At 41.7% G+C, this 27,377-nt stretch overlaps 1 protein-coding gene across 14 annotated transcripts in view; it reads right to left on the reverse strand.

The window, feature by feature from the left end:
- Positions 1-27,377, reverse strand: part of MYO5A (myosin VA) — a 4,204,798-nt gene that overhangs the window by 672,464 nt on the left and 3,504,957 nt on the right. For 8 of the 14 annotated variants that reach the window (XM_044078840.1, XM_044078833.1, XM_044078835.1 and 5 more), the window contains one exon: positions 10,575-10,773. In XM_044078840.1, the coding sequence (XP_043934775.1) occupies positions 10,575-10,773 (199 nt within the window). Of the gene's footprint in view, positions 1-10,574; positions 10,774-12,299; positions 12,381-27,377 lie in introns of all 14 variants that reach the window. The other 6 variants (XM_044078829.1, XM_044078834.1, XM_044078828.1 and 3 more) reach the window with 1 other exon arrangement.

Below are 27,377 nucleotides of genomic sequence, written 5' to 3' on the forward strand. Positions count from 1 at the left end.
TGTGCAGAACTAGTGGCCAACAGTATGACACACACACTAAACCCACAGAGATAGCAAACCGGCTAGCGGATAGGTTTGGCAAAAATTTCACTCCCTTATCGCCTCCTAACTTACAACAAACCTTCCCCCACCCTATATATCTGAATAGCAGGTCCTCAAAGCCTTGTCCAAGGCAAAAAACAGCCTCTGTGGGATCAGACGAGATCCCAGGCTGTCTTCTAAACAGGCTAAAACATGGACTAGCAGCACCACTAAGTACCATTTTCAATCGTAGCCTAACCACAGGCTTTGTTCCTGCAGAATGGAGAACAGCAACAATTATTCCTCTCCATAAGGGTGGCCTAGCAACAGACCCAGGGAATTACAAACCTGTAAGACTGAACAGACTCCTCTGTAAGGCCAAGAAATGTATCATTATGGACGTCATAAATAAATACAAAGGTTACCTCCAAACACTGGATCCTACCCAATTCGGTTTTGTGAAGGGCAGATCCTGCCTGTTAAATCTGGTGGATTTCTTTGAAAAGGTCACCAAGGGCAAATCTGTGCACACAGCATACCTCGACCTGGCAAAGGATTTCAAAACAATCCCACATTCGGGCATTACTGATAAACTTTGCAAACTGAATGTAAACCCCTTTGTTGTAAGATGGGTTGCCAACTGGCTCACAAACCAGACACACACTATCAAAGTGGGTGACTCCACATCAACCAGCAGACCTGTAATCAGTGGGGTGACACAGGGGTCAGTGCTGGGCCCCCTGCTGTTTGATATACACTTCTCAGAAGTTCAGATCAAAACTAAGGGGTTGTGGCTGACCAAGTTAGCAGACAACTGCAAACTAGGTGCAATCACTGAATCCCCAAATTATGTCAATATACCCCAGGAGGGTCTCACACAGACCAATGACTGGTGTAGTCACAGTCTCAAACTGAATGCAAATAAATCCATCACCATTCCCTTCAGCACAAACAATGTCCCCCTCACACTATCAAATCAATAACAATACCCTAAGTACCCATGAAGTGGTAAGGGACCTGGGATCACAAGTTGACTGCGACAAAGTTATGTAACTACCATAACGTTCCATGTTAGTTGTCTTCATCTCGCCTTCCTTCTTGCTGGTTGGGTTTGGAGCCAATCCTTGGCTCCAACTCGGCCATCTTCAATAGCTCGAGAGCTGTTTACTGGCTCGAGGCTACCCCTTACCCCATAATGCCTAGCAATAGCTACCCAGATCTCGTTTGAAATAGCTAACTCCAGACATAATAGAATAAACCAGTCAAAGTAATTAGTTGACTATACCTGCCATATACTCTAAGTCAATAGAGGAAAAACAAGAGAACACGCAGCCAAAGAAACAGGAACTCCTCTCGTTCCACTAGGACAGGGGGACGGAGGGTGGGATGCAAGAAGGAAGGCGAGATGAAGACAACAAACATGGAACATGGAACGTTATGGTAGGTACATAACTTCTTTATGTTAAGTTGTCTATCTCGCCTTCGTTCTTGCTGGTTGGGACAGCGTCCCTAGCACCTAACATCCTGGGTGGCTCAGTGGAACAGACTCTTCAGAACAGTGGAACCAAAGTCAGCTCTGCTCCTGGAGACCATATCTAGCTTGTAATGAGAAATAAAGGTATGAGGGTTTGCCCACGTGGCAGCTGCACAGATAGAATCCATGGGCAACCTGGAATGAAAGGCTACAGAGGTGGCCAAGGCCCTAGTAGAATGACCTTTCGGTTTAACAGGTAACTCTTTATTCCTTAACTGATAAATAAAGGTAATAGTGTGTGATAACCATCTCGACAAGGTTACCTTGGAAACTGGGAGACCTTGTTTGCCCAAGGCATAAGAAAGGAATAATTGGTCCGATTTCCTTATTTCTTTCATTCTGTGTAGGTAAAAATGCAATTGTCTATGAACATCCAATTGGTGTAGTTTGTACTCTGCCTTGTTGATATGAATAGGGAAAAACACAGGAATATCTATAGATTGGTTTAAATTATTTTCTGAGCAGACTTTAGGAAGAAATGAAGGAATAGTCCTCAGAGCAACCCTGTCCTTATGAAACACCAAGTAGGGAGGACGAACGCATAGTGCCTGAAGTACAGAGATGCTTTTGGCTGAAGTAATAGCTACCAAAAAGAGTGTCTTCCAAGATAGAAACGTGATAGAGCAGGATGCTGCTGGTTCAAAAGGGGGCAAAATTAAGGAAGTTAGGACTAAATTAAGGTCCCAAGGAGGAGGGGGATCTCTCACTGAAGGCCTAAGAAGAGATATCCCTCTCAAAAAAACTTTACAGAGCTTATGAGACATAATGTTAGAATTAGGCAAACCAACATAAAAGTTAGAAATGGCCGCTAATTGTACCCGGATTGTAGCGGAAGCAGACCCGGAGTGTAACAGTTGTGCTAGGAATTCCAGAATTACGTGGACTGGGGCTGAAAAAGGATCCACATTCCTAGCCTCTGCCCAACAAGAGAAACGTATCCATTTGCTAGCATACGTTTTCCTTGTTGTAGACTTATGAGAGGAGACAATAATCTCACTGCTGGGAAAATGCTAGGAAGCCTAGCTAAGGTTGGAAGTGGAGCAACCAAGCTGTGAGTTGGAGAGTTTGGAGGGATTGATGCAACCCACCTGATTGATGAACCAGGAGGTCTGGAATTGGGTCCAGAGTCCAGGGCTGATCGAGAAGGTAACGGTGCAGGAACGGGAACCATATCTGTCGAGGCCAGTAGGGGGCAATGAGGATCATTTTGCAACACAATGATATTGCTTTCTGTATAAGTTTGGGTATCAGAGGAAAGGCATAAAGAAGTCCCTGGGGCCAATCGAGGGAGTGGAAAAATGGACTCCCACGGCCGAGAGAGTCTTGCCTTCTTGCTCACACCTAGTCAAAGCGTCTTTCACCTGTGGTCCAAAAAGAAAGGAACCATCAAAGTGGGTGTTGGTGAAGGATGCTCAAAAGTGTTCCGCAAAGTTACACAGCCACATCCAGACATGCCTCCTAAGGGCCACACCCGTACCTGCAGCTCTACTTGCCCCATTGGCTGCATAGGAAATGAGCCTTATGGAGGAGTTAACTACTGAATTAAGCGTCGCTAGCTGGAAAGCTACTTTGACTTGTGCTCCCTCAGCTGTTGGATCTTGAAGGGCATCTCTGAGCTCTTTAAAGAGATCCCTTTGAAGTCAGGTAAAATGACATAGGTAGTTCAGTGACCTCATGGAGAAGGTCGCAGAAGTGAACATTCGCTTCCCGTATCTGTCCATCGTCCTAGACTCCTTGTTAGGGGGATGGACAGATGAAGAAGTCTCTGCTAACTCTTTTTTGGTGGCTGCTGCTACCACCATGGCATCAACAGGAACACCTTTAGAAAGGAATTGCTTATCCTGGGGTGCTGTAATGAATTTACCAGGTCTCCTCGGAGTTGGTTCAACTGTATCTGGAGCTGACCAAGCCTTTCGAGCCACCACTGCCATAAGTGGATTGAAAGGTGGAGAAATCCAGGAGGTGGAAGGTCGGGAACCGAAAGCATCCAGAAATACAGACTCATCCTCGGTCCATAAATACAGACTCATCCTCGGTGGGGGCTAGTGGATTCCAGTTCCCCCTCTGCTTAAGCATTTCCAGGATGTCCGAGAAGGAAACATCTTCAGAGGGGGATCTCGGGGACCCTTCCGAATCATCTAAGTCTGTATCAGAAGTGACAGACTCATGGTAGTCAATGTGCTTCCTCTTGCACTTTTTCTTCCAAGGGGGCTCCTCTGAGTGATCAGGAGAGGCCTCGGAAGACGAGGAAACACACAATGGGGTGTCCTGGAGCATCGGTTCCCTACGCTTAGGGTCTGGAGGAGGAGCAGAGGTTGGCACAGACACTACGGGGGATGGAGTCGGTGGGGCTGAAAGTGGAGCTGACTGAGAGGACAGCACACTTCGCATGACATCAAAGGCATCCCTGCCATGAGGCAGAAAAAGCTCCGGTTCCAAAGAAATAGGAATCTTTCTCCACACCAAGGGGGACGGCTCCGAGGCTGATGTTGGAGCCGAGCTCCCCTGCGCCGAAGCTCCGAGAGGGAGAATGGGGTCGAACAAGGGTCCGATGCCACTCGCCCCCTCGGAGCCAAAGAGGGAGCCATGGTGTCCAGATCCCTCGATGGAAGGTACCACCAAGGGAATCGGAGCCGACGTCGGAACCGAAGGAGATAGAGTTATCGGAGCTGACGGTTCCACTACTCGAACCCCAACGAACTCCGGCTCCGAACACATTGGAGTCGGAGGAGGAATATCAAGAGAAGTGGATGGAGCCGATACCTGTTGAGGAGGGCTGGACAACAATTTAGCTAGTGCCTGCGACTTTAGCAACCTACTGACTACTCTCTCCACATCATGATCCGACAGCCTAGAGAATCAAGAGGAGTGGTGACTACGCTCTCTTTGAAGTAAAGGAGACCGAGGAGCCGAATATACCGACTCTACGGAAGGGGACCTCAGCCTCTTGTGGCTCCGAAGCCTCTGATGGAGCCGAAGGGGTCTTGTCGGTGCCAGCCGGAACCTGCGTAGAAGGAAAATCCTGTACCGAAGTCGGCTTTGAAATTGGAGCCGACGGCTTAGTGGATTTAGGGGATTTCACTGACTGTGAACTCTTAGCCGGTGAATCCTGGGGTTTTAACAGACCCCTAAGAATCAACTTATTCTTACACTCCTGAAAGACTCTTGGACTGAAGGCATGGCAAACAGAACAAAATTCCTGCAGGTGCACAGCGCCTAGTGTGCCCATCTGTCAGAGACATTTTCTGACAGCATGAGTCACACTTCTTAAACCCAGAAACCTTAGCTTTCTTGGACATGCTGTACTGGAAAAAAGGAAAACAACCAATTTAACCAACAATAAGAAGAAAAATGTTCAGTTCTACAAAAAAGCACACCTACTGGAAAAAGCACACAAGTACTATCTAGAAGGGATATAGATAAAGTTTTTTTTTTTTTTTTTTAAAGAGTAATAGGATAGCCTCTAATTTAAACGGCTAGCCTATAAGAAAAAACAGTAGGAAAGCCTCTAAGTTAAACGGCTAACCAGGGGAAGGGGGGAGGGGTGGGGAGAACTCTCTAAGTTAAACGAGTTCTACAAAAAAGGGATACTATAGAATAAACAGTTATTTACAACATTAACAACACTATCGCTAATAATAAAACAGAAAAATATACTACAAGAGTTAAATTCTGGAGTGAATTACACAAAATAACACTATACAAGCCTGAACCAGAAAAACGACACCTCGCAGCTGAAGCGGCAAATGAAATCTGGGTAGCTATCGCTAGGCATTATGGGATAAGGGGTAGCCTCAAGCCAGTAAACAGCTCTCGAGCTATTGAAGATGGCCTAGCTGGAGCCGAGGATCGGCTCCGAACCCAACCAGCAAGAACGAAGGCGAGATAGACAACTTAACATCTTAATTTCAACCACCGTGTGTCTACAGTAGTAAGGAAAGCTTTCTACAAAGCACACTTGATTACTAAAGTCATCACCTTGAGAGCAAAAGAAGTTATAATCCCCTATACGCAGCACTTATCCGCATCATAATTGAGTATAATGCCCCATTTGGCATGTACTGTACTAAGCACTTGCAACAATTAGAGAGAACTCAGAGGTCTCTTAACAAAGATCATCAAGGGGCTCCAGCATGTGCCTTGCACAGACCGACTAAAGTCCCTGTCACTATGCTCCATACTGTATAGACTTCTTAGGGGAGACTTATGCCTGGGCTACAGAGCAATCCAAGACCCAAACCTAATGAACTTGCTGCATATCTATAAATCAAACGGGGATAGGACTACCTGTTCCAGGGCCCTAAATATGGCCTGTGACTTAAATAAGACATGCTGGAGGGACAGATTTACCTCCCAGCGACTGCCTCGGCTTTGGAACAGGCTACCAATTCATGTGAAACAGAGCCCCTCTACGACAATGTTCAAGAGGAACCTGGAAGAGTGGATGGGACACCATAAATACATATCGGGGATACAGCCCACAACCCTTCTGGACATGGGCAGTCATCACTAAATTCAATCTTGAGTACTGAATAGCATTTCTATGTTATTACATTGGGATGAAATGGCTAGGCTTAAAATGACCTCCAGATCAACAGCCTAGTAATCTCCTATGAGTCTATGATAAAAGTAGATGTTTGAATAGATCACTGTTGCATGGCTATAGCTATTGAAGGTGGTCAGTCTACAAATCTTCAGACTCTTTCCTTTTTCATCACATGCCCGCTTTTAGCCTGATTATGTGCTGGTATAAGAGAGACATACAGGCACGACAAAACTCAGTGCTTTTTTGCCCCATATAAGGAGGCTGAAGCCTAAAGCTCTAAGGAAAGTCATGTCAGAAAAGCAAAATGAGTAAGATATCCCACTCCAACCAGGGAAGATGCAAAAAATGGGTATGACGGGAGGAGGCTAATACTGGAACAGTGATCTATTCAAACATCTACAGTTATGTTAAGCTACTTAAACAGCTATACTACGTTTTTTTTATTAGATTACTGCTGCGGTAGCCATAACTTTATGGGAAGAGTGCCAAACCTCAGAAAGAAATGGTGAATACATAAGGGCCAGAGTCCAGGATTTCGAGGAGAATAACTACAGTGAAACCAGCTCTAGCAATGGAAACTGATTCAAGCTTACAGTGTTCAGTTAATTTGTGAACTGAAAACCAAAAAGCTGCTTCTACAACAGATCAAGAATCCATTCCCTTTCAAAAATCCTCAGAAATGGCCACAGCTCTAATAGAGCAAATCCTGGCATTCTGAGTGGATTTTTGTTACAGTTTAAGTAACAAACCTGAATGCCCTGTGACAGCCATCTAAAAAGGATTTGTCCAGATAATGGCTGTCCTTTTTTCTTACCATTATTGGAAACAAAGTTGATTAGATTTCCTAAAGTTGTTATCTTTATCTTTAGTTTTGCCCAAGTATCATATTGGTTTTCCTTTTATATACAGGGTATGAGGATCCTTTCTTCCCTGTTTTTCAGTTTGGGGTAGAGCACAAGGAGGTGAATAGTCTGATTAAGGCTAAATTCAAAAACATTCTTAGGCATAAATGGAGGGTTGATTCTTAGACTCACCATGTCCTTATGAAATTCAAGAAAGTTGAGTAAATATAAGGGCATGTAATTCATAAACACATCTAGCAGAAGACAGAGCAATGAGCAAAGCTATCTTCCAAATTAGAAATTTCAAAGAACTGGCTGCAGAGGTTAAAAAGGAGACTCAGTTAACTTTAAGAATTAAGTTCAGATCCCAAGAAGCTGCCTCTCTTTTGTAGGTGGCCCAACATGCACTATCCCTTTAAAAATGTTTGACTTGGGGGGGGGGAGGAAGGGATCCAGTGGCAGAAGCACTAAAATGGCTGAATGGCGTTCCTTAATTCAAGTGTACGCTAGGCCTGAATTGAGTAATTTATACATGTATTTAAGAACCAAATGTGCCCCCCTACTTGGGATGGATCTTGTTCTCTTTTGCAGTACCAACTAAAAAAAAATTTCCATTTGGCTAAGTATGAGGATAAACCAAGGTCTCATCTGCTCGAGTTGGTGGTAGCTCAGGTGGATGTAAAAGATCCCATAGCACCTATCAAAAAGTGTAGGGGAGGTTCCCTGATGCCCTGGTCAAATTTCTCCTAGTAATATAAATACCACTTTGGGTTTCCCCTGAACAGAGGCTACTGGGACTACCCAGTCAACAAAGGACATGTAAAAAAAAAAAAAAAAAAAGAAAGAAAAGGAATTCTAATAGCAGGTTTTCTTGTCTCCTTCAATACATGGCTCCATGTCCTCAAAGAAAAGCTGTCTAAATGGGATTAAAAACCTATCATCTATACTGCTAGATTGAAAGTCTGAATGTTAGAATGGATCAAGGATCCCTAGTCCTCTGTGAGCAGGTCAACCCTTCAAGAGAATTTCTGGTATATGCCCCTGGCCAGTTGCACAAAAAGGGAGAACCAAAAATGTCTGAGCAAAAAGGGAGTCACCAGAAGCATCTCTGGCAGGGTTTGCTTGATCTTCTGAAGGACTTTGGATATCAGAAAAAAGAACCATTCCTGTACAGAGGAATGCAAACACATCTGTTTTACCAAGTCTCTCTGCAAGGTGCCCTGGAACAGAACTGTTTTATTTGACTGATGAGATAGGAAACAAACAGAACTACTTGGGGAGGTCCCCACGGGTAGGGAATCTTAAGGCACACCTCTGGATGTAGCGTTTACTCATAAGGGTCTATTCTGGATCTGCTCAGTCTGCTATTATGTTCTGCCCTGACAGAATACATGCTGTCCGCGGAGTTAAATTGTTTGGAAATGCCAACTCTCAGGCAATCATGACTAGTCTGAAAAGGTGATATGGTCTCATCCCTACTACATACTTTTGTTTATAAACCACATCACTGAAGTGTTGTCTGTTATCACCAACAACAGTCCAACTGTCCAGAGTTGATTTAGAGCACTGACAGCTTTTATCAGAACTGTCATTTCCTTGACATTTATGTATTTATGCCTGAAATGAAGCTTGCAAATCCCCTGGACCTTCACTCCTTGACATAATGCCTTCCATGTGATGTCTGAAGCGTCTGGTGATGGGCAGATGATATAGGGGAGAAGGAGAAAGTCCTGGGTTTACAAGGACTTGACTGGACCACCAAATGAATTCTTTCATTACAAGATTGAGAAAAGGGAATTGGAAAAGTTAGAGGATGCAGATGTTAGGCTCAAAATGGATTTGAAGAAAATCTGTCTCATGAAGTCTGGCAAAAGGAACCGAGGGGATGAACAAAGCCATAAAACCTACAGTCCTCAGAGTTTCCTTTTCTGTGGGCATGTTTTGATGGGAAAAAGAAAGTGAAGACGGTAAGAAAGCATTTTCTCTGGGAACAGAAAAGTGGACATGTTTTGATGAGAAAGTGAAGATGGTAAGAAAGCATTTTCTCCCTTCTTTTCCATTTATGCCACATGAATGATCTAAAAAGGGGGATGCATAAAATCGTGGAGGACAGCAGCCTTCTGAGGGGACATGCTAGAGGGCCCAGGAGAAGCAGACTGACAGCTCGAGAACTGCTTAATGCCTCAGCGCAATCATCAGTCTCAGATTAATAACATCTTTAGTCAACTTCCTCTTCTTTTGTAACTGAGGAGGGAGATCCACTGCTGGGGAATCTGACGAGATGGTCTCTAGCACTAAACCTCTGAAACATTCTTATTAAGGAAAATGTTGAGGGAGATGAGCCTACTCCACACAGTTTTTGGTGTAAAAGACAAACAAATTTGAAACAACCTCTGTACGGGCTACTGGTGGAAGCTGAAGGTTCTGGGCTAGCAGCTGCTGTTGCCTATTATTCTCTTCCTTTAGACTTTGTATCTCTCCACGGAGAGCCTCCACTTCATTGTCATAGCTCTTTTTCTGTGACTGGAACTGTGATTCCAGGAGTCTGACACAAATAATAATAAAGTGGTTAAATGTGAAATTATGATGAAAACTTAGTAAAACAGTTTAAGTACTTGGTAAGACTGAATGTGCTACACAACACTGCAGGCAGAAGCTGTGCCCTAAAGCTGTGTTCCTAGTCCAGGCAAAAAAAAAAAAGAACTGGAATGTGTGCTTCAACGGGACTGTCTTACCATAAGAACATTTGCCTTTTTGACAGACATAAGACATAGTTTTTAGGATTTTTCTAAATAAGAAGGAAGTTTCCTCAATAGGGTACTTATCTGCCTGATGCTGTAACTGAAGCAGACAGCTGGTACTAAAAGCCACTACGATGATGAAAGTCTGCAAAAGTGTACTAACAGCAAGACAGTTCTGAGTTTTCATGCTCGACACAACAAAAATAAAACTTAACCCAAATCCGTTTATAATGCAAATCTAACTTCACTCTCATTTCATCAAATGGCACTGTAATAGATGTAGTGTCTCAAACCAATATATGTAAACATCTTACATTAACACCCATTCTCATGTACATTGTATGAGGAAGGAGTCTGAAGCTCTAAATAATAGTCAAATGTTCAGTATCCATGACAGGTATGTCCCATATAGGTATGATTATTGCAACAGAGATCAAATAAAATCATCATTAAGTTACAAAAACATGTTTTGATTGTTAAGAAACCTCCAATAATGACCATAAATAATATAATCATGACCATATAATCATCAATGTCTGGTGGTAAAGTGTTAATGGTCTGAGTCTCAGAGCTTCTAACAGTTACACATTCTAATAAATGTTTTCAAGTTATGCCTAATTTGGTATAATTATTTAAACTGCAGTAGTTTTTTTGTATTATGTTTAAAGACTAAAATTATTATTCTTAAAATGTTTTGTAATACTTTGGAGCTCTTCTCCCCAGGCTTCCACTGAAAATGGGCTCCTACCCAGTCAGACTTTCCCGGTAATAAAATGCCAATAAATAAATAAATACAACAGCCATCGGCTATCAACATATGGCCTCCCTTACAGCAAGATTAAAGCCCACATTGTTCTCTCAGATTGGCACTAAAATAAAAAATAACCTACCAGGTTTTCATTGGTCAGTCTTGTGATTTCGTGCTGAAGACTGGCCTCTATACGGGCTTCTGGTGGAAGCTGAAGGTTCTGGGCTAGCAGCTGCTGTTGCCTATTATTCTCTTCCTTTAGACTTTGTATCTCTCCACGGAGAGCCTCCACTTCATTGTCATAGCTCTTTTTCTGTGACTGGAACTGTGATTCCAGGAGTCTGACACAAAGAATAATAAAGTGGTTAAATGTGAAATTATGATGAAAACTTAGTAAAACAGACTTGATAAGAATGAATGTGCTATACAACACTGCAGGCAGAAGCTATGTCCCAAAGCTGTGTACTTGGCTTTCATCAGAATTATCAGTAAACACTTTCTGAAACCCTGTTGTAATATGTTATCATCACAGCTAAAAAGCAACAATTTCAGTTGATATTTCTACTAAAACAGTTACTACAAGCCTACACTGTATATTTTATACATAAAAGTTCCTCTATTTACTTTAAAACACCTTGTTTACTAAACTAACACAAGACATTTGAATGAAAATTTTACTTTGCAACTTTCTAATTCTTTGATAAATGGCAGTTTCACGTCAGGTAGCACCCTACTCCATAAAACCACAACTGCTTAGACAGTGCTACATTCTAACAAGAAATCATAACTGTAACGTCTGCAAAGGTGTGGAATATTTCATTTTCTGATGATCTGTTCTTCATTGCTAGAGTTTAACATTTTAATGGCACTCGTATGAGGATATTACTTTCAAAGTAAATGCTAAACTGTATAAAAATATTTGGAAACATTCTAGCTTATGAGTTTTAGCTTACGATTTTTAAGATAGCACAGATTCTAAAAAATGTGAGTTATACTAAATACTGTCAGTGACCTGGTGGTTTAACTTTAGTATATGGTGAAAAACAGAACAGTATACTTCAGTTTTGTCACTATTTGTCTGCAGTTTTATCTACTATTACAGTGTACAAATAACTACAGTATATAGTGTATCATGTTTAACGCATTAAATACAAAACACGATGCATACATGAATAAAAACATCAGATTAGTAAGATACATAAGGAATATTAAATGTTAGTGTGTGGTACCAAAGGCATACATATCTTGTGCCAAAGCTTATTACTGCAGTTATCAATTGTAAAAAAAGAAGGGAAAGCATTTAACAAAGGCATGCAGCACACAGCTATCAGTTTCCATTAGGTGTTTTGACATACTTGTCCATTAGTGAAGTAGTAACAAAACAGGACACAAGTAATAAAAGCAGTTAAAAAACAGGAATTATGGTACATACTGAAAACAAAAGAGTTGAAATGGTGTGAATATTGTGAGAAGAATTTTCCCCCATATAATCCAGACAGCAGTATTTTTTTTGAAGGAGAAACCATAAGTGAATAAGAGAAACACAACTAAAAACAATTGTAATACATCTGCTAATACGAGTACAAATATGTCCTGTAAATTCAACAATAACTTATCTACGTATTCAGCTTCAGCTTTTTTTTTCAGACCAGAGCTGTCAGAAGACTGCCTTATGAGTATAACTTAAATACAGATTTTTGCTGACATCAAAAATGTTTAAAGGATAAATTTGCTTTCCATTGCTTATTTAAGCGGCACTTAATATATGCTGAAGCTATATTATGTTTTGCATTCGCATAGCACGGGAAGCAGTTAGTAAGAGAAAATAAAGAAGCTGAAAAGCCCCTTTTTGAGAGGTTTGGTTAACCTGTTTGCTTGTTTTAACCCTTCATAAACCAGCCAAAGCTCTCCGTCCTCATTCAGCGTATGGAAATCCTGAGCAGATGGTCTTCAAGCACACAGACAAAGGTAAAACAAAAAGGGATAAATGATGGTAAGGAGATGAGGACACATTACAGACAAGGGTGTTACAACACTGCAGTTAATACAAGAAGGTGCACTTGTGACACTTGTCATTTCAAAGGTTGTTCTAATCTTCAATAAAAAAAAAAAAATCACAGCAGATGTAATTCCAAACTGCATCTCTCATTGAAATACACATACACTACAATTTTGTTTCTATATGGACAGCTGCATATAGACAGAAGTAAAAGTTGGTAAAGTACTCACCATTATAACAGACTGTAAGAAGTCTGTCCTTAGTAACATTTACAATTTGCACTGCAAGCATTAGGAGAGATCTGCAGACAGAACTTTATAAGGCTGCCTATCCCCTTCCCATCATGTTTCACTCATCTCTTTTTCTCTCTGAGCTAAGTAAAAAAAGAATACAAATTGCTGAGGGGTGATCTGTGCCTGGCTTACACTTATGAATCTCCTGCATATTCGTAAGTCAAACATTGCCAGAAATACAAGGTCTAGAGACCTGAATTTTGTCTGTGACATAAAAAGAACATGATGGAGAGACAGATGTATCCCACTGAATGCCCCTCCTATGGATCAGGCTTCATGTGAAGCTGAGTTCATCTATTACCCAGTTTAAACCCAACCTGGACCAGTGGATGGAGAATAGGAAATTTAGACCGGGCCTGGTATTCATGCCACCAAGAGGTGTAAACCTTGGCTCTAGATGACTGTCACTGTTGAAGTGACACCCCCAACCCCATGTGCAAAAACGGAAAAAGGGGTTGGAGACGGATGGATGGAGAGACGGCACCCAGGTCCCTTATGAACAGAGATAGCTTTATAAATGCCTGGCTCTCAATGTTTTATTTGGATACAGGGCGCGCATTTCCTTTGGGATAACCTGGCTAGGCTTAGAATGGCCCCCTGAGTCATTAGCCTAGTAACAATCTATGAAGAAAAGGAGGAAAGAGAAGTTAGAACTTATGAAAAGGAAAACACCAAAGGTTAGGGATGGAGATAGGGTATGTTACCAACGAAGGATCCTCTTTGCAGATATTTACTGTTCTGGTAAGTTATTTAACTTTTGTGTCTGTTAAACAGAGGTCCATCTTTGGTAACCTTTAGGGCTGAGCCCCAAACAAATCCTGCTGTATGATCAGCATCATGGGAACATGGCACAGATGACAGCAGACCTGAAAATCCTTTCTAAAAATAATGTCCAGCTTATACCACACCTTGCACAGGTGTTTAGGAAAGATCAAGCTATAGGTATAAATGTCATAAGTGGTGGCATTATGAAAAAAAGGCAGACGTAGCAGCTACTGTTCTGGTGGAATGAGGCCTGGAAGGTACAGGAAGAGATTTTCACTGTTCTGTGTGGCAGAACTGAATGATATCAGCTAACCATCTGGGAAGACTGAGCTTAGACATATTCTTTCCCACTTAGAATGCTGCAAAGGCAGCAAACAAGTAGTCATGTTCTCGGAAGGAGTTGGCCTGTTAGTGTCTACGCAAAGTCTAAGCTATCTTTGGACGTCTAATACAATGATGAAGGCATTAGCCATGGTGAGAATATTCGGGGGGGGGGGGGCAGATTTGCCGACTGGACCGCATTTGATTCTATGATGACTTTTGGTATATAAGATCAGATTTGTTCTAACTGCTCCCTACTCTTTATGGAAAATTAGCTAAGGAGGTTTGGCAGACAGACAGCTTACAACTCAGATATCCTCTCACGAAAAGTGACAGCTACTGTGAAGGGAATCCTACAGGAAAATAATTTCATTCATAGAGACAGAAGGTTCAAAGCATGGAAGAGTAAGCATTTCCAGCATGAAATAGCTACCCTAGAAGGGACAGATTATCTAACTGGGGGAGGGGGACAAGCTTTAGGAAGAAGAAAGGGGCCTTACAGACTTTGAGAAGCCAAGGAAGTGGGGTTCAAATCAGAACTGAAGTTGAGCATGTCTGCCAAATGGATCTTAGAGCAGGTGTAATTGAATCCACGACGATGGATTTTGAAAATGCAAGACAAGACTAAAAGAACAGGAACTACAAAGAGGTCTACATCTTTGCTGCTCATCCAAACAGAAAAGTGGGTCCATTAGTTTCAATAAGGTAATTTGAGGTGGAAGTGACAGAAGTTGCCTTTACAAAAAAGGCAGGATCTTTAACTATCAATTAAATGGGAAAAAAAAACAGGCAATCAGTTTGACAGTGTGAATATCTAGGTAAGAATTCCCTGAATGAGTCTAAGAAAAGAAGAGATCATGTTTAGATAAACAGACCATATGAGAAATTAAAATTATCTTAGCTGAGTTTGGTTTTCTTGACATCATCATCAGAAAAGATATAAGAAATGTAAAGCAATCCAATTGGCCACCTCTACACTACAGCATACACCTCCAGAGGAAGACTCAGGAAAATTGTTGGGACTGTTGGTGCTTGTCAAACATGCAAATAAATCAACTGGAGAGTTCCAGAAATGAAAAAAAATTGTAATTGACAGACTTGGTCATCACTGGCGAGGCATCAAGATGCAGATGCAAAATCTGCTCGCAACAGAAAAAACTATCACTTTTGAAATGTGTGCAATTACAAAAAAAGAGGTGAAAGATGATGGCTCACTGTCAGTCTTACAAGCTCCTCAACACAGAAGGTAGGATTGCGTTCCTCCCTATTTGCAGATATATCAGACAACTGCCATGCTGTCTTACTGATAGGAAATGACTTTTTGTAGTACAGAGTCCTGAAAGGACTAAAGAATCTGTGTAACTACACAAGAGGTTTACATGCAGGACAGACTCCTGCAGTAACTAGGCACCCTGAAAAGTCTGCCTGCTGTGCTGCCCAGCCACCCTACAGCAGATGGATTTGTAGTGACTGTGAACACAGGGGTATGGAGGCTCCTTCGATGTAGGCTGCAGGTGTAGCTGAAATGCTCTGGAAGTTAGGTAGGACATGAAAGAAAATCAAGAAGGTGGGACCACTGAACAAAAACTGTCTACTGAAGGACCCTAAAGTGAAATTTGTCAAGAAAGATCAAAGCAATGTATGCTACAAAGTCTACGGCTTTAAGACAGGGCTATGCTGGGACACACTACAGCAGAACAGCTTGACAAACTGTACTATCTGAACTGCATCCTATAAAGGTCAAAAAATGAAATGGGTAAGTGGAACTTTGCAAGGTTCATGGTTACCATTACAGATTCAAACAACATGGTTGTCTTCATGTTCACCACATCCACCTGAGATGCAACCATAAGGAACTAGGTAAAGGAAAAACTTAACTCCAGTGCTTGGCGAGATGCTACTAGTGATCAGCATGTGCTGAATATCCTGGTGGCGTATATGATTCTAAATTATATGGTCATGTACTGGTAATGATTAGCTCCGACCCAAAACTGTAGAAACCTCCTTGAAACTTTCTAAGTCCTGCTGTGGCGGTAGGTGTCTTGCAAGTCCAAAGAAAACATCTGGTTTCCATCTGACAGGCAAAGAGAGATTTATATAGAGGTTTAATTTGATAGGACAGTATTTAAGCCACTGAGATACATAATGGGTCTAAGGTCCTTTATTTTGGTAGCAAAAAGTATCTGGAGTAAAATCCTAAGCTGTTAACTTTTGCCACTGCGCTTGATGGCTATCTGGTCAATCAACATAACTATGCCCATTTGATTCCTGTCAGATAACAGCTAAATACTGCATAGACTTCATCCAAGCAGCCATCAAAGGATTTTTGGTGCCATCATTAACTTCCTCCACCTTGCTGTGTAAGTGCTCTAGGAAGGAGCATGCAATGGGTACAACGTGGTGCCATCACCCACTTCCATGACTTCTGTAATCCCTCAAGCAGTCCCACCTTCCCATCTTATGCAGGTGGCTTGCATTGGGTCCGCAGTCTCTACAAGGACTTAGTAACATGCCTCTCAACCTCCCTCTTTAGAGAGATGAGAAGGCTATGCGCCTCTTTAATCCTTTCCCTCCCTCACCTGCTTGCTTTTCCAGCTCCCAGGCCACTAACTGAACCCAGTCTGGCTGGAGAACAGTTAGGCAGTCAGGTCTGCAACCTTCTACCCCACAAAGCCAGCCAAGGCTTTCTTCCTCATTGGTTAGTGCTGATATGTGGTAAAATAAGAAATGGGATCGGGGGGGGGGGTTAAGTTACAGCCTCTAGATATTCTCTCTTATGCAGCTTCCCTGGGAAATTTTCTTTCAAGAGTTCAGATGAAAAGAGAACTGACCCCTACTTTTCTCCAGAAAGAACTCATGGAACCTCAACTTCTGGACCTATAACCTTGCTGGAAACCAGACTTCAGGCGACTGTCTCTTTGTAGCATTGATCTGCTGCCACTGCTGTATGTCATGACACTAGAATCTCATGTGCTGCTAGATCCTCTGGATCCTGCTAAAAGTACACTGCTGAGTGTGAAACAACATATGTGCAGTAGTGAGGGTCCTTTTTAAGGTGCTTATCTACTTAACTTCAAAGATGGCTGCCTACTGATGAACACGTTAAATAAAACTTCCCCCAATGTGAAAACATAAACTTTGAAAAACAGCCAGCAAAAGCCATTCATTTGAGTAAAATTCAGCTACTGATTGCTGAAATTCAGACAGTGAGTAAAGAAGCAATCTAGAGAAAGTATAAAAAAAATCATCTACAAAAGGAGAAGAAAGAACTCTGGTGGAGAGGAGACTTAAAAGGAGAAGAAAGAACTCTGGTGGAGAGGAGACTTGCAGCTGTTCAGCAAAAAACAGGTCAGGATTCATCCTCAAAACAGGAGATGGCTTCCTCTAATTTAGAGGGAAAAATACTTTAGCAGTCACAACTTCAGGTCATCACACAGCAAACCTATACAGCTGAACTTCAGGTCATCACATAGCCAACCTATACAGCTGAACTTCAGGTCATCGCACAGCAAACCTATATAGCTGTGGAAAGTTGACTCAACGATTCAAACCTTGTGCCCGACACCAAGAAAATAAAACTTATACTCAAATCCCTTTATAATACACAGTCTAACTTTTCTCTCATCTTAACAAATGGCACTGCAATAGATGTAGTGTCCCAAACAAAAACATTTGGAACAAAGATTGATAAACTGAAATTTTATATTCACACTCTGGAAGTGACTAAGAAAACACACAAAATACTGGGCATGTTAAACAGGACCAAAAAATACTGACTACACCAAAAAATGTACTGCCTCAGCCTACTTGCTCCTAACTCTGCCATATGCAGCATCTGTTCTTACTAATCTACATTCATCTCAGCACTCAATACTTGAGCAAACAAACTACCAGATTTGCTACCAGCTATTCTGTCCTCACTCATCATTGTGAGTCAATTAAACAACTACACTTGCTTAAATTCCCCAACTTCCTCAGTTAAATACACTTGAAACAAGCACATAAAATTATTTCTGATGTATAACCTGCACATAAGCCTTTCATGTCTTGATACTATCCAGCTTGGCCTCTTAGATCCTCTGAAAAGTTCCTAACCAATACTTCTTCTGTCAACAACCTGCATGGTAAAGCCATCTACTCGTACAGCATGTCCAAACTGTGGAACTCTCTCCCTCTGCTTCTCTGAAATTACTAACCACCAGCTATTTAAATCTCAGTTAAAACATATCTCTACTCCAACTAAATATGCTATGCTCATTTCTTTCCAGTGAAGCCCCACCTAACTCAAAGCTACCAGTCAAAACCTATTCCAGCTCTACTTTTCCAAACACTTCCAGTTAAGATATCTATCCATCAGCAATCTCAGGATGAATTCCCCATCACTCCCAATTGCTCACCATTTCCTCTTCATACTCTTTCAACATCTCTCCTCTCTCTCTCTTACTTAACACCAACTAATCTCTGTTACTATTCTACCTGTTTGAGAATATGGTCTTGGGTATATAACCCTTTGCTACATTCTAACATCTATCCTGATAACTACCAGCTTACTTCCTCATTTCCTCTATCCCTCTTTCTATTACCACATATGAAAAAAAATAGTACACGGTTTTCCTAGTTGCTATCCACCTCAGTTGTGGAATTATTACCATCTTGCTGTTCAATTTTGTCTCTATTTCTACTCAAAACTATACGTAGAACAGTTATCTCAGCCAAAGTCCACTGCACTTTCTCTTTTGCTGAAGAAGCCATAAGTAAATGTATGTAACACTATTAACTTAGTAATGGATACATAAAAAAATGTTTGGAGCTTTTCTCCTCAGGCCTTCATTGAAAAGGGGGTTTTCAATCAACCCACTTGGAATTTCTGAATTAACAAATGGAAATAAATAAATAAATACATACACACACACACACACATATATATATATATATATATATATATATATATACACACACACACACACACACACACACACACACACACTTATAAACACACACAATGAAAAGTAGTTATGTACAGTATGCAAAAGTACTTTAAATGTGAGGTATATGTGTATGCGTGTGTGTGGGGGGTTATGTTAGTTTGTCAAAATTCATTTGGTTGAGATCACATGAATGACAACTTAAAATGTTGAAAACCAACTGATAAACGGAAATGGAAATGTATGGAGAATGAAGTACAGCGGTGATTGGGGAATGTACCCTTTTCCACACTTTACTGCAATCTGGGAGTTAGTATATAAAATTAGCAGGGGATGTGAGGGGGGGGGGCTTTGCCCCCTGCAGAAACTTTGTTTTCAATTTTTAGTCAGTTTTTGATATTTTAAGTTACTGGTCATGAGGTCTCAACCATATGAATATTGACAATGTAAAATTTTAATAAACTAACATTGTTTGCGTGTGTTGGGGATGAGTCTTATCAGTGACTACTGCTAATGCCAGTGATTTTAAAATAAGAAAGTAGTTTTTCTGGACTGTAATGCATCTAGGGTTTATACTGTAACATGCCAAAGACTGAGTACTAGCAGTATAATGCTGTGATTTTGAGTTACTAGGGGGAGGGGGGATGAAGTGATCATATGTGTGCATTAAATTGTGGAAATGTACACCAAAATCATGTGAAACAAAGCTTCCCAATTACCGTCAAGAGCCAAGTCATGTGACTGCAAACCATTAGCTGGTCTCTAACTCCCAGCAAATCTTTGCAGCTGCAGACAAACTGTCCGTAGATGCAGGCAATTAATTAGGAACTGTCTTAACCAAGATGTCTGAGGCATCTGTATGATAAACATTAAAATTAGTACTTACAAAAAGAAGATACAAGGGGTTCAGTAAAGATAAATGAAGTATGATGCATTGAATGTAATACAAGCAGATAGATTCTGCGAATCAATCACTTCAGTACAAGTCACAACAGTATGTAATGGTAGTCCGTGTGGTCTTTTTGATTAAGTCAAAAAATCAGTTAATTGAGAGCAAGCGAGTTGCTTTTCACATCTGGGAGGCTGGTGCAGGAAGGAACAAAGGCTCTGCTCTAGCATACATTTTTAGCATGCTTAAACCTAACTTTTGAATGAGTAAAGCCTGTGGTTGTAGCTGTCTATTTAGGGCAACTGTCCATATATGGAGGAGTGATTTACTTTTTAGAAAGTATATACAGTTGTGTGGATTTCCTGCAAGTTAAAAGGGACTACAGTTAAAAATAAAAATATTTTTTTTTGTTTCTTCAGTGTTTTTTCTGAAATGAATTTCTATAGCTAGTGGATTCCAAAAACTCTCGATCACATCCCTTACCCATACTGCTTGGGGTAGATTACCTCAGATCAAGTTCACTGATAAGTGAAAGAAAGATGAAAAAAAAAAAATGAAGAGCGACCATATCTGGAGTAGCAATATTTTCCAAAAAGAAAAATGTCAGGTGAATGCATGTTCTTTCAGAAAATTGGCAGGGGGAAGGAGGGAGGGGAGTTGATGACAGATGAAGATGGACAACTCAGATGGAAAGTTATGGTAAAACATAACTTCTTTATATGAAGTTGTCAATCTTCATTCCATCATCAACCTGTGGGACAGAGTCACCAACTACCCAGAATCCTAGGTGGACTCAAGGAAGTATATTTCTAAGCAGCATTGAATCAGATGATGCTCTTCCCCTAGAGACCAGATCTAACTTGTAATAAGAAACAAAGGTATGGGGAGACGCCCAAGTTGCAGCTGCTATCATACATGGATGTTCTCGACTGGAAGACAGCAGAAGTAGCTACCACTCTAGTTGAATGTGTTTTTCAGGGGTATTTATTGGCAAAGAAATACACATCATCCTATAGATGAATGAGATACAATCTGAAATCCACTTAGCTAGGGTTACTTAGTTCACAGGTTGTCCAAACTTATTATGTGGAAAGGAAATAAACAACTGACCAGATTTCCTGGTACCCTTGGTCCTGTCAAGGTAGAATATCTTAGTTGTCTGTGAACATCTAATAGATGCAATGAGCACTCACCCTTGTTACAGAAATTTGGGAAAAACACCCGAAGGTTAATGCATTAATTAAGGTTGGTTTCCAAAACTACCTTGTGTAAAAAGGATGGGTTGGTTCTGAGAGAAACTATCTTCATGGAAAATCAAATATGGTGGTCTAGACAAAGGTCCATGAATTTCCAAAATTCATCTAGCCGAGGTGACAGCTACCAAAAATATAGTTTTCCAGGATAGAAACTTTCAATCACACCTAAACGCTGGATCAAAGGTGGATTGTGTCAGAGCTTGCAGCATCAAAGTAAGGTCCCAAGGAGGAGTAGGATCCTTGCAAGTGGGTTTTAAGAGGAGAGCACTTCTCAAAATGTCTTTACAAAGCCTATATGAAGCGACTGGTGATCCAAGGAAACCACTGTGGAAACTAGAAATGGCTGCTATTTGACTTTAACCATAAAGATGGAAGCACCACCACTAAAAATGGAAGCTAGAAAATGAAGAATTTTGTGAACTGGCACTGAAAGAGGATCAGGATGATATAGAGAGGCCTAATAAACAAATCTTTTCCATTTATTTCCGTAAAATTTGGGTGCAGATGGTTTATGAGATGACAAAAGTATGGGTTGGACTGCGGGAGAGAGCATATTATGCCTGGCCACTAATGGGATTGTAGAAACCAAGCTGTCAGCTTGAGAACTGTAATGTCTGGGTGACTGATGCCTATTACATGAGGTCTGGAGTTGGATCCAGAATCCAAGGCTGTTGTACCATATGAGGCCAAAGGAGGGGGAATCAAATTTGCCAAGCGCCAAAAGGGGGCAATGAGGATGACTTTCCTCTTCAACTTGGCTGCTTTCTGTAGGAAGTTGGGAATTAGTGGGGTCACAGGAAAGGTGTAAAGGAGATCAGGTGGCCAAATGTAAAGGAGCGCTTCCCTCTGTAATTCTCCCTCTTGGGGGAGGAGGGAAAGTAGATGCTGCATTTGTTGTTCAAGGGGGAGGCAAAAAGGTCACAGCAAAGCTGGCCCCATGTTCAGAATATCCTTTCTGAAACTTTTAGATTGAGGGACCACTCATGAGGTAGAAGAATGCACCTGCTCAATGTGTCTGCTATCACATTTGACTCCCCCAGAACATGCATTGCAATCAGAAAGTAGTTGGATGAGACTGCCGGTTGCCATACGCTGAGGGCTTCTCTGCATAAGGGGTAAGATCTGGTACCCCTTGTTTGTTGATGTACCAGACCACTGACATTGTCTGTCTGAATCGCAATTGTCCCTAGCGGTAGAGAGCCCCGGAATGCTTGCAAAGCCAATACCACTGCTCTCATCTCTAGAACATTTATGTGTATGTGCAGATTGGCCTCTGTTGGGGACAAGTGCCTTGGATGGTCTTTTCCCTGGCAAAGCCCCCCGTCACCCAAGCTGGGAAGTGTTTGTGGTCACTGTGGCCTTGGGTTGGGGGAGAACGAATGGCCATCCTTGTAAGACTTGTTTCGAATGAATCCACCATAGGAGATCTCTCTTGCATGTGTTACTGATTAAGACTGGCATAGACAAGGGATGCTGAAGGATGGACCATTTTGCTGCAAGAAGCCATTGTAAATTCTCATGTGAAACCTGGTTAGGGAACCAGAGTTATGGCAAGTGCCATTGATCCCAGTGTTTGAAATTCTAGGCGTGCTGGAACTCTACACAGCTCCTATGAAATTTAGATTTTGTGTTGTTCCAGCGAGGATTTTTTTAAGTTGACTGTGATGCTTGGATGGTTGCATACTTGTAAGACTTTGTTTTTCTGTTAGTAGTAGCTGCCTGGTAGTAGTGGAAAATGAGCCAGTTGTCTAAGTAAGGAAATACCTGAAATCCCTGCAGTCTACTGCCATGCATTTTATCACCCTGGGGACTGTGGTGTGACCAACAGACAGAACTCTCAACTGGTAATGACTGGCTCCCAGCCAGAAGCAAGTGAATCTTCTGGAATGTCTGTCCATCTTTATGTGGTAGTACTGAGTCCTGCAGATCTACAGAGCACATCCTTTCCTAAAAGCGGAAGAATTTACTGGACTATGACCATCCGGAATTTGGTTTTTCAAGCAGATTTGTTCAGTTCGCTAAGATCCAAATTTGGTCTTCAGTCCCCTGTCTTTTTTGGTACTAAAAAGAATCTTGAGTATTTGGTCTGGTGGAACTTCTTGGATGACACTTTTTTTCTGGCAGCTTTTGAATTTGAATGGCTGCTTGTTCCCACTGACTGGTTGGAACATAGGGTAATTTCTCTGAATAGGGAGGTGGAAGGGAAATGAGAATTATATAGCCTCTGGAAATGATTCTCTGCACCCAAGTATCGGAGGTAATTTCTTGCCAGGCTTTTAGATGCAGGGATAAGTGATCACTGATTGCCTCCAGAGGCAGACAAACAGGCCTCTGTTCAGGAGTGCTGGAAGGGTTTTCTGAAGATGGAATCCTGGAAACTCTTAAGCTGCAGGCCACCTCTGCCACAAGGGCAGCATCTTCCATTATTGTTCACCCTTCTGCCCCCTGGGGAACTATCACCAGGTTTATTCTGGGAACACCCTTGGGATTTTCTGAACCACATTTTGCCTGTTCCTCATTGGTTCCTAGTGAAGGAACTCTACGGAGTGAATAAATGTACTCCTATGGCAGTAAGGGTTTTCCCAGCCTTCTCACACCTGGTTAAAGTGTCTGTAACAGTTGAGCCAAAAAGGATGAGCTGTCAAAAGGTGCACTGAAAAACAAGGACTTGAAGGGTTCCGCAAAATCACACAAAGGCATCCAGGCATGCCTCCTTATGGAAATACCTGTACCCGCGCTGCTCTTGTCATTCCTTCAGCTGCATGTGAATGAGTCCTCATGGAGGAATTAGAAATGGAAGTCAGGGTAGCCAACTGAGAGGTGATGGATTCTCATATCTCCTCAGAAACAACTCCTGAGAAAGTATCTGACAGCTCTTTTATCAGATCTCCCTGTAATCTAGTAAAATGTACCAGGTAATTCAAAGACCAAAGGGCAAAGGTCAATGAAGCATGAACTCACTTCCCAAATCTATCCATTGTCTGTGACTCCTTATTGGGGGATGGAAAGAGAAACTTTCCTCTGCGAGTTCCTTTTTAGTGGCCGCCACTACCACCATGGCATCTACAGAAACTCCCTTTGTCCAGAAAGGCTTATCCCCCGGGGCTGTGATAATTTTCTATAGTGTCCTGGAAATTCATTCAGTGTGGCATCAGGGACTTTCCACATCCCCACAAGAGGTCAACTCAATGAGCTTGTTGGCAGGTGAAGACACCCAGGAAGTAGATGGGCAAGTAGCGAAAGCCTGCAGGTACACGGATTCCTCAGTTGAAGGGTTGAGTGACTTCCAACCACTTTCGTTGCTTGAGGATTTCCAGGTTATCTCCAAAGGAGACATTGTCAGGAGGTGATCTGGGTACCCTTCGCTGTCATCGAAATCCATGTCTTCTGTGATGGACTCCTCTGGAGCCTCTAAGTGTTTCCTCTTACACAATTTCTTCCACGGGACCTCCTCAGGGGGAATGACAGTGGAGGTTTTGGAAGAAGAAGGGGTACCCTGCTGGATAGCCAGGGGCTGCAGTACCTGGTAACCCTGTGGAAGGGCTGGTTGTTGGTCCGGATATGAAACAGCCAATGATAGAGGCTCCAAGGAGGAAGGAACTGACCTGGTGCTAGAGGTAGCCAATGCCCTCTTCATGATTTCCCTCGAAGTTGGATCCAAACTTGTCCATGTTGATTTTCCAAGAAGCTGAGACGCCACCGATAAAAAGGAAGCAGCCCCCAATGTCAAGTCAAGCTATGGACCCAAAAGGACTCCAGTTCAGACACAAAGTGCTCAAGGCAATCGTTCGTTCCAAAGAAAAAGATATGTTTGGAACCAACACAGTCAGTTCTGGAAAGCTTGGAACCAAGAACTCTGAAGTACCTGTTGAGGTTAGAAAGAGAGGTATGGAAGGGGGAGTTGAAGGTGTTGGTATGTGTCCCGAAAGGATAGGAACCAAAGGAGTGACTGACACACCTTGGGCCCAAAGTATTTTCATCACCAACCTCTCTACGTCATCTTTGGTCAGACTCCTGGAAGAGACCACTGAGGTGGACTTTGGTCTGTCCAAGAATGGAGAAGGGGGCCCGTCAGCAACGGGGTCCACTGAACGGGAATACTGAGTCCTAGATAGTGGAGTAAAGGAAGATGCCAAATGTTCAGGTGCCGATGAAGGAGTCAGAACCAATGAAGCAGACATTGGCTCGGAAGCATGCTGCGTGGTCGAGGATTTAGAAGTTGGCTCCAATGTCATCTTCATTTTTGGGTTCTGTGCTGAGGAATTGCTTGGGACTGAGGCACAGCATTTCTTCACCTCCAAGGATCTAGAAGAGGAAAAAGAAGTAGTATGTCCAGATTTTTTAGTCTTGACCTGAACCACAGATACAAATATGGCCTCCCTAAAAGAGGAGGGAAGTAGGCCTGTGAGAATGAGTTTGTTCTGTTTATCTACCAATGCTTGGTAACTGAAAGCATGGCAGATACAGCAGTCCTCTTGCAAATGTAAAGGACAAGGGACCCAAGCAATATACGCATAACGAATGCTGGTCCAAAAAAGGAATTTTATGACCACATTTTGTAAAGCCAGCCGGAGCCATCTCTGTTATTTCAATGAGAAATCAGCAACGGCAAAGCGTACGCACACACACACACACACACACACACACACACACACACACACACACACACACACACACTCACTTACAGAAAAGAAAGTACCACATACACACAAGGAAAAGAGACAGAACGATAGAAAAAAAGTTTTTTTTGTTAAGGAAATGAGTTGCCATTAAGGGAGGAGGGTAAGGGATACCAGCAATGGTAAGTAAGAGCTACCTAATGGTAGACAGAAGGGGGCGAAAGTGAAAGAAAGGAAGAAAATTCTCTTAAAAATGGTTGAAATGTATTTAGAAGGTGTGATAGACAAATAAAAAGTTAGATTATAACTAAGATTAGGAGAGAGAAATATGTAAATTATTTGACTTAAATGGTAAGGCTTGAGAGGGAGAAATGGAAAACCACATCTGAAGCTGAAAGCAAATGAGATCTGAGGTAATCTAACTTAAGCATTATGGGTAAGGGATGTGCTCGAGAGTTTTTGGAATCCATAAACTATCGATATGGCCAAGTCAGTTCTGAAGGATCGGAACTGAACCAACAGGTTGATGACAGAATTAAGAAGAAACAGTGTTTTCTTTGAGCTGCATGCTTAAAAGCATGTGAAGAGGTCCATTGCTTAGAACTGGTTCACACAGTATTTTTGTACCCTGGAGCAGTAGCACTCATTTATTAGAGTTAAATGCCAAAAAAGGAAAACAGGAAATGTGCCCATACCAACACTATAAAAATGAAATGGGGGGGGACGGACGGACTAGAATCAATAAAAAGCAGATGGCAACCTGTTACACTGGTTTAAAGGAACTTGAACCACTTCTTGTGCTAAAATGGCAAAATACCAAGTTGCACGAGTCAAAGAATGGGTGGACAGTATTTTGGCATATGTCCTCTTCTCAAAGTTCATAGGTGAATACTAGGCTAGTAACAATTGGGGTCTTAATAAGACTAGCCAAGCATCCCAATTGTATCATGCAAGTTTATGTTGCTTAGAGGTCATTTAAAGGGGTACATGTAAACTAGGGCAAGATTATACTGACTGTCCATTAGAGATATAGGTGCTAGGCCTACGGTGTATTTCCCATCCAAGGATCCAGGTTTCTCCTTGATGAGCTCAGGAAAGAGCTCTGCTTCATATGGATATGAAGCCTGTTCCAGCAAAAGTGTTAAACCCTGTACCTTGCATCTGTGAGGTAAAGACCTTAACCATTATGTCAAATCCTCCCATATTATGCCAAATACTCCTATAGACATCAAATTTACACTGTCTGACTCCCTTCTCACCCACCCACAAGAAAGACAATAAATGTTTGGCATGATTAAATGACATGCACCCATTTCCAGACTATGTCCACAAATACAATGCAATGAAATGGGAAGAATGGCATGCAAATAAGTAGAGTAAATCACCCATGCTCATAGTGGGGGCAATGGTCAACCTACCAGCATCTGTAATAAAAATGGATACCCCTAAGTTAACCAATAAGACAGAAATGAATCTACTAAACTTTGTCAAGCTGGAAGGTGGGGAACAGTGGGCATTTTGAAAAGGGCTAACAACTTCAGGGAAGCAAAGTCTTAAAAGCATAGTTATCCAGAACTGCTTTTACTTTGTACCTACAAAATCATTACAATAAACACAATGAACTAAACTACTAGTTGTTTCTACCTCAAAACTGTTTTCATTCCAAACCAGCCTAAAGAGTCAAAGATGTTTAAGCAACGAAATTAAAAACGATTGCTCCTTTTTCATGCATAAATATCAATTTTAATAATGATTTTGATAATGATCTAAAGTTACAGATATCCAACATCTGAGATGAAATGTTGAAAACGATGCCTAGAAAAGTAAAGCACCAAAAAGGGAAAAAAATGCAGCAACAGTTGCAGAAAAGAAAGATAA

Source organism: Protopterus annectens, chromosome 7.part1 (genome assembly GCF_019279795.1).
Source record: "Protopterus annectens isolate FY-2018-M chromosome 7.part1, PAN1.0, whole genome shotgun sequence".
NCBI lineage: Eukaryota > Metazoa > Chordata > Ceratodontiformes > Protopteridae > Protopterus > Protopterus annectens.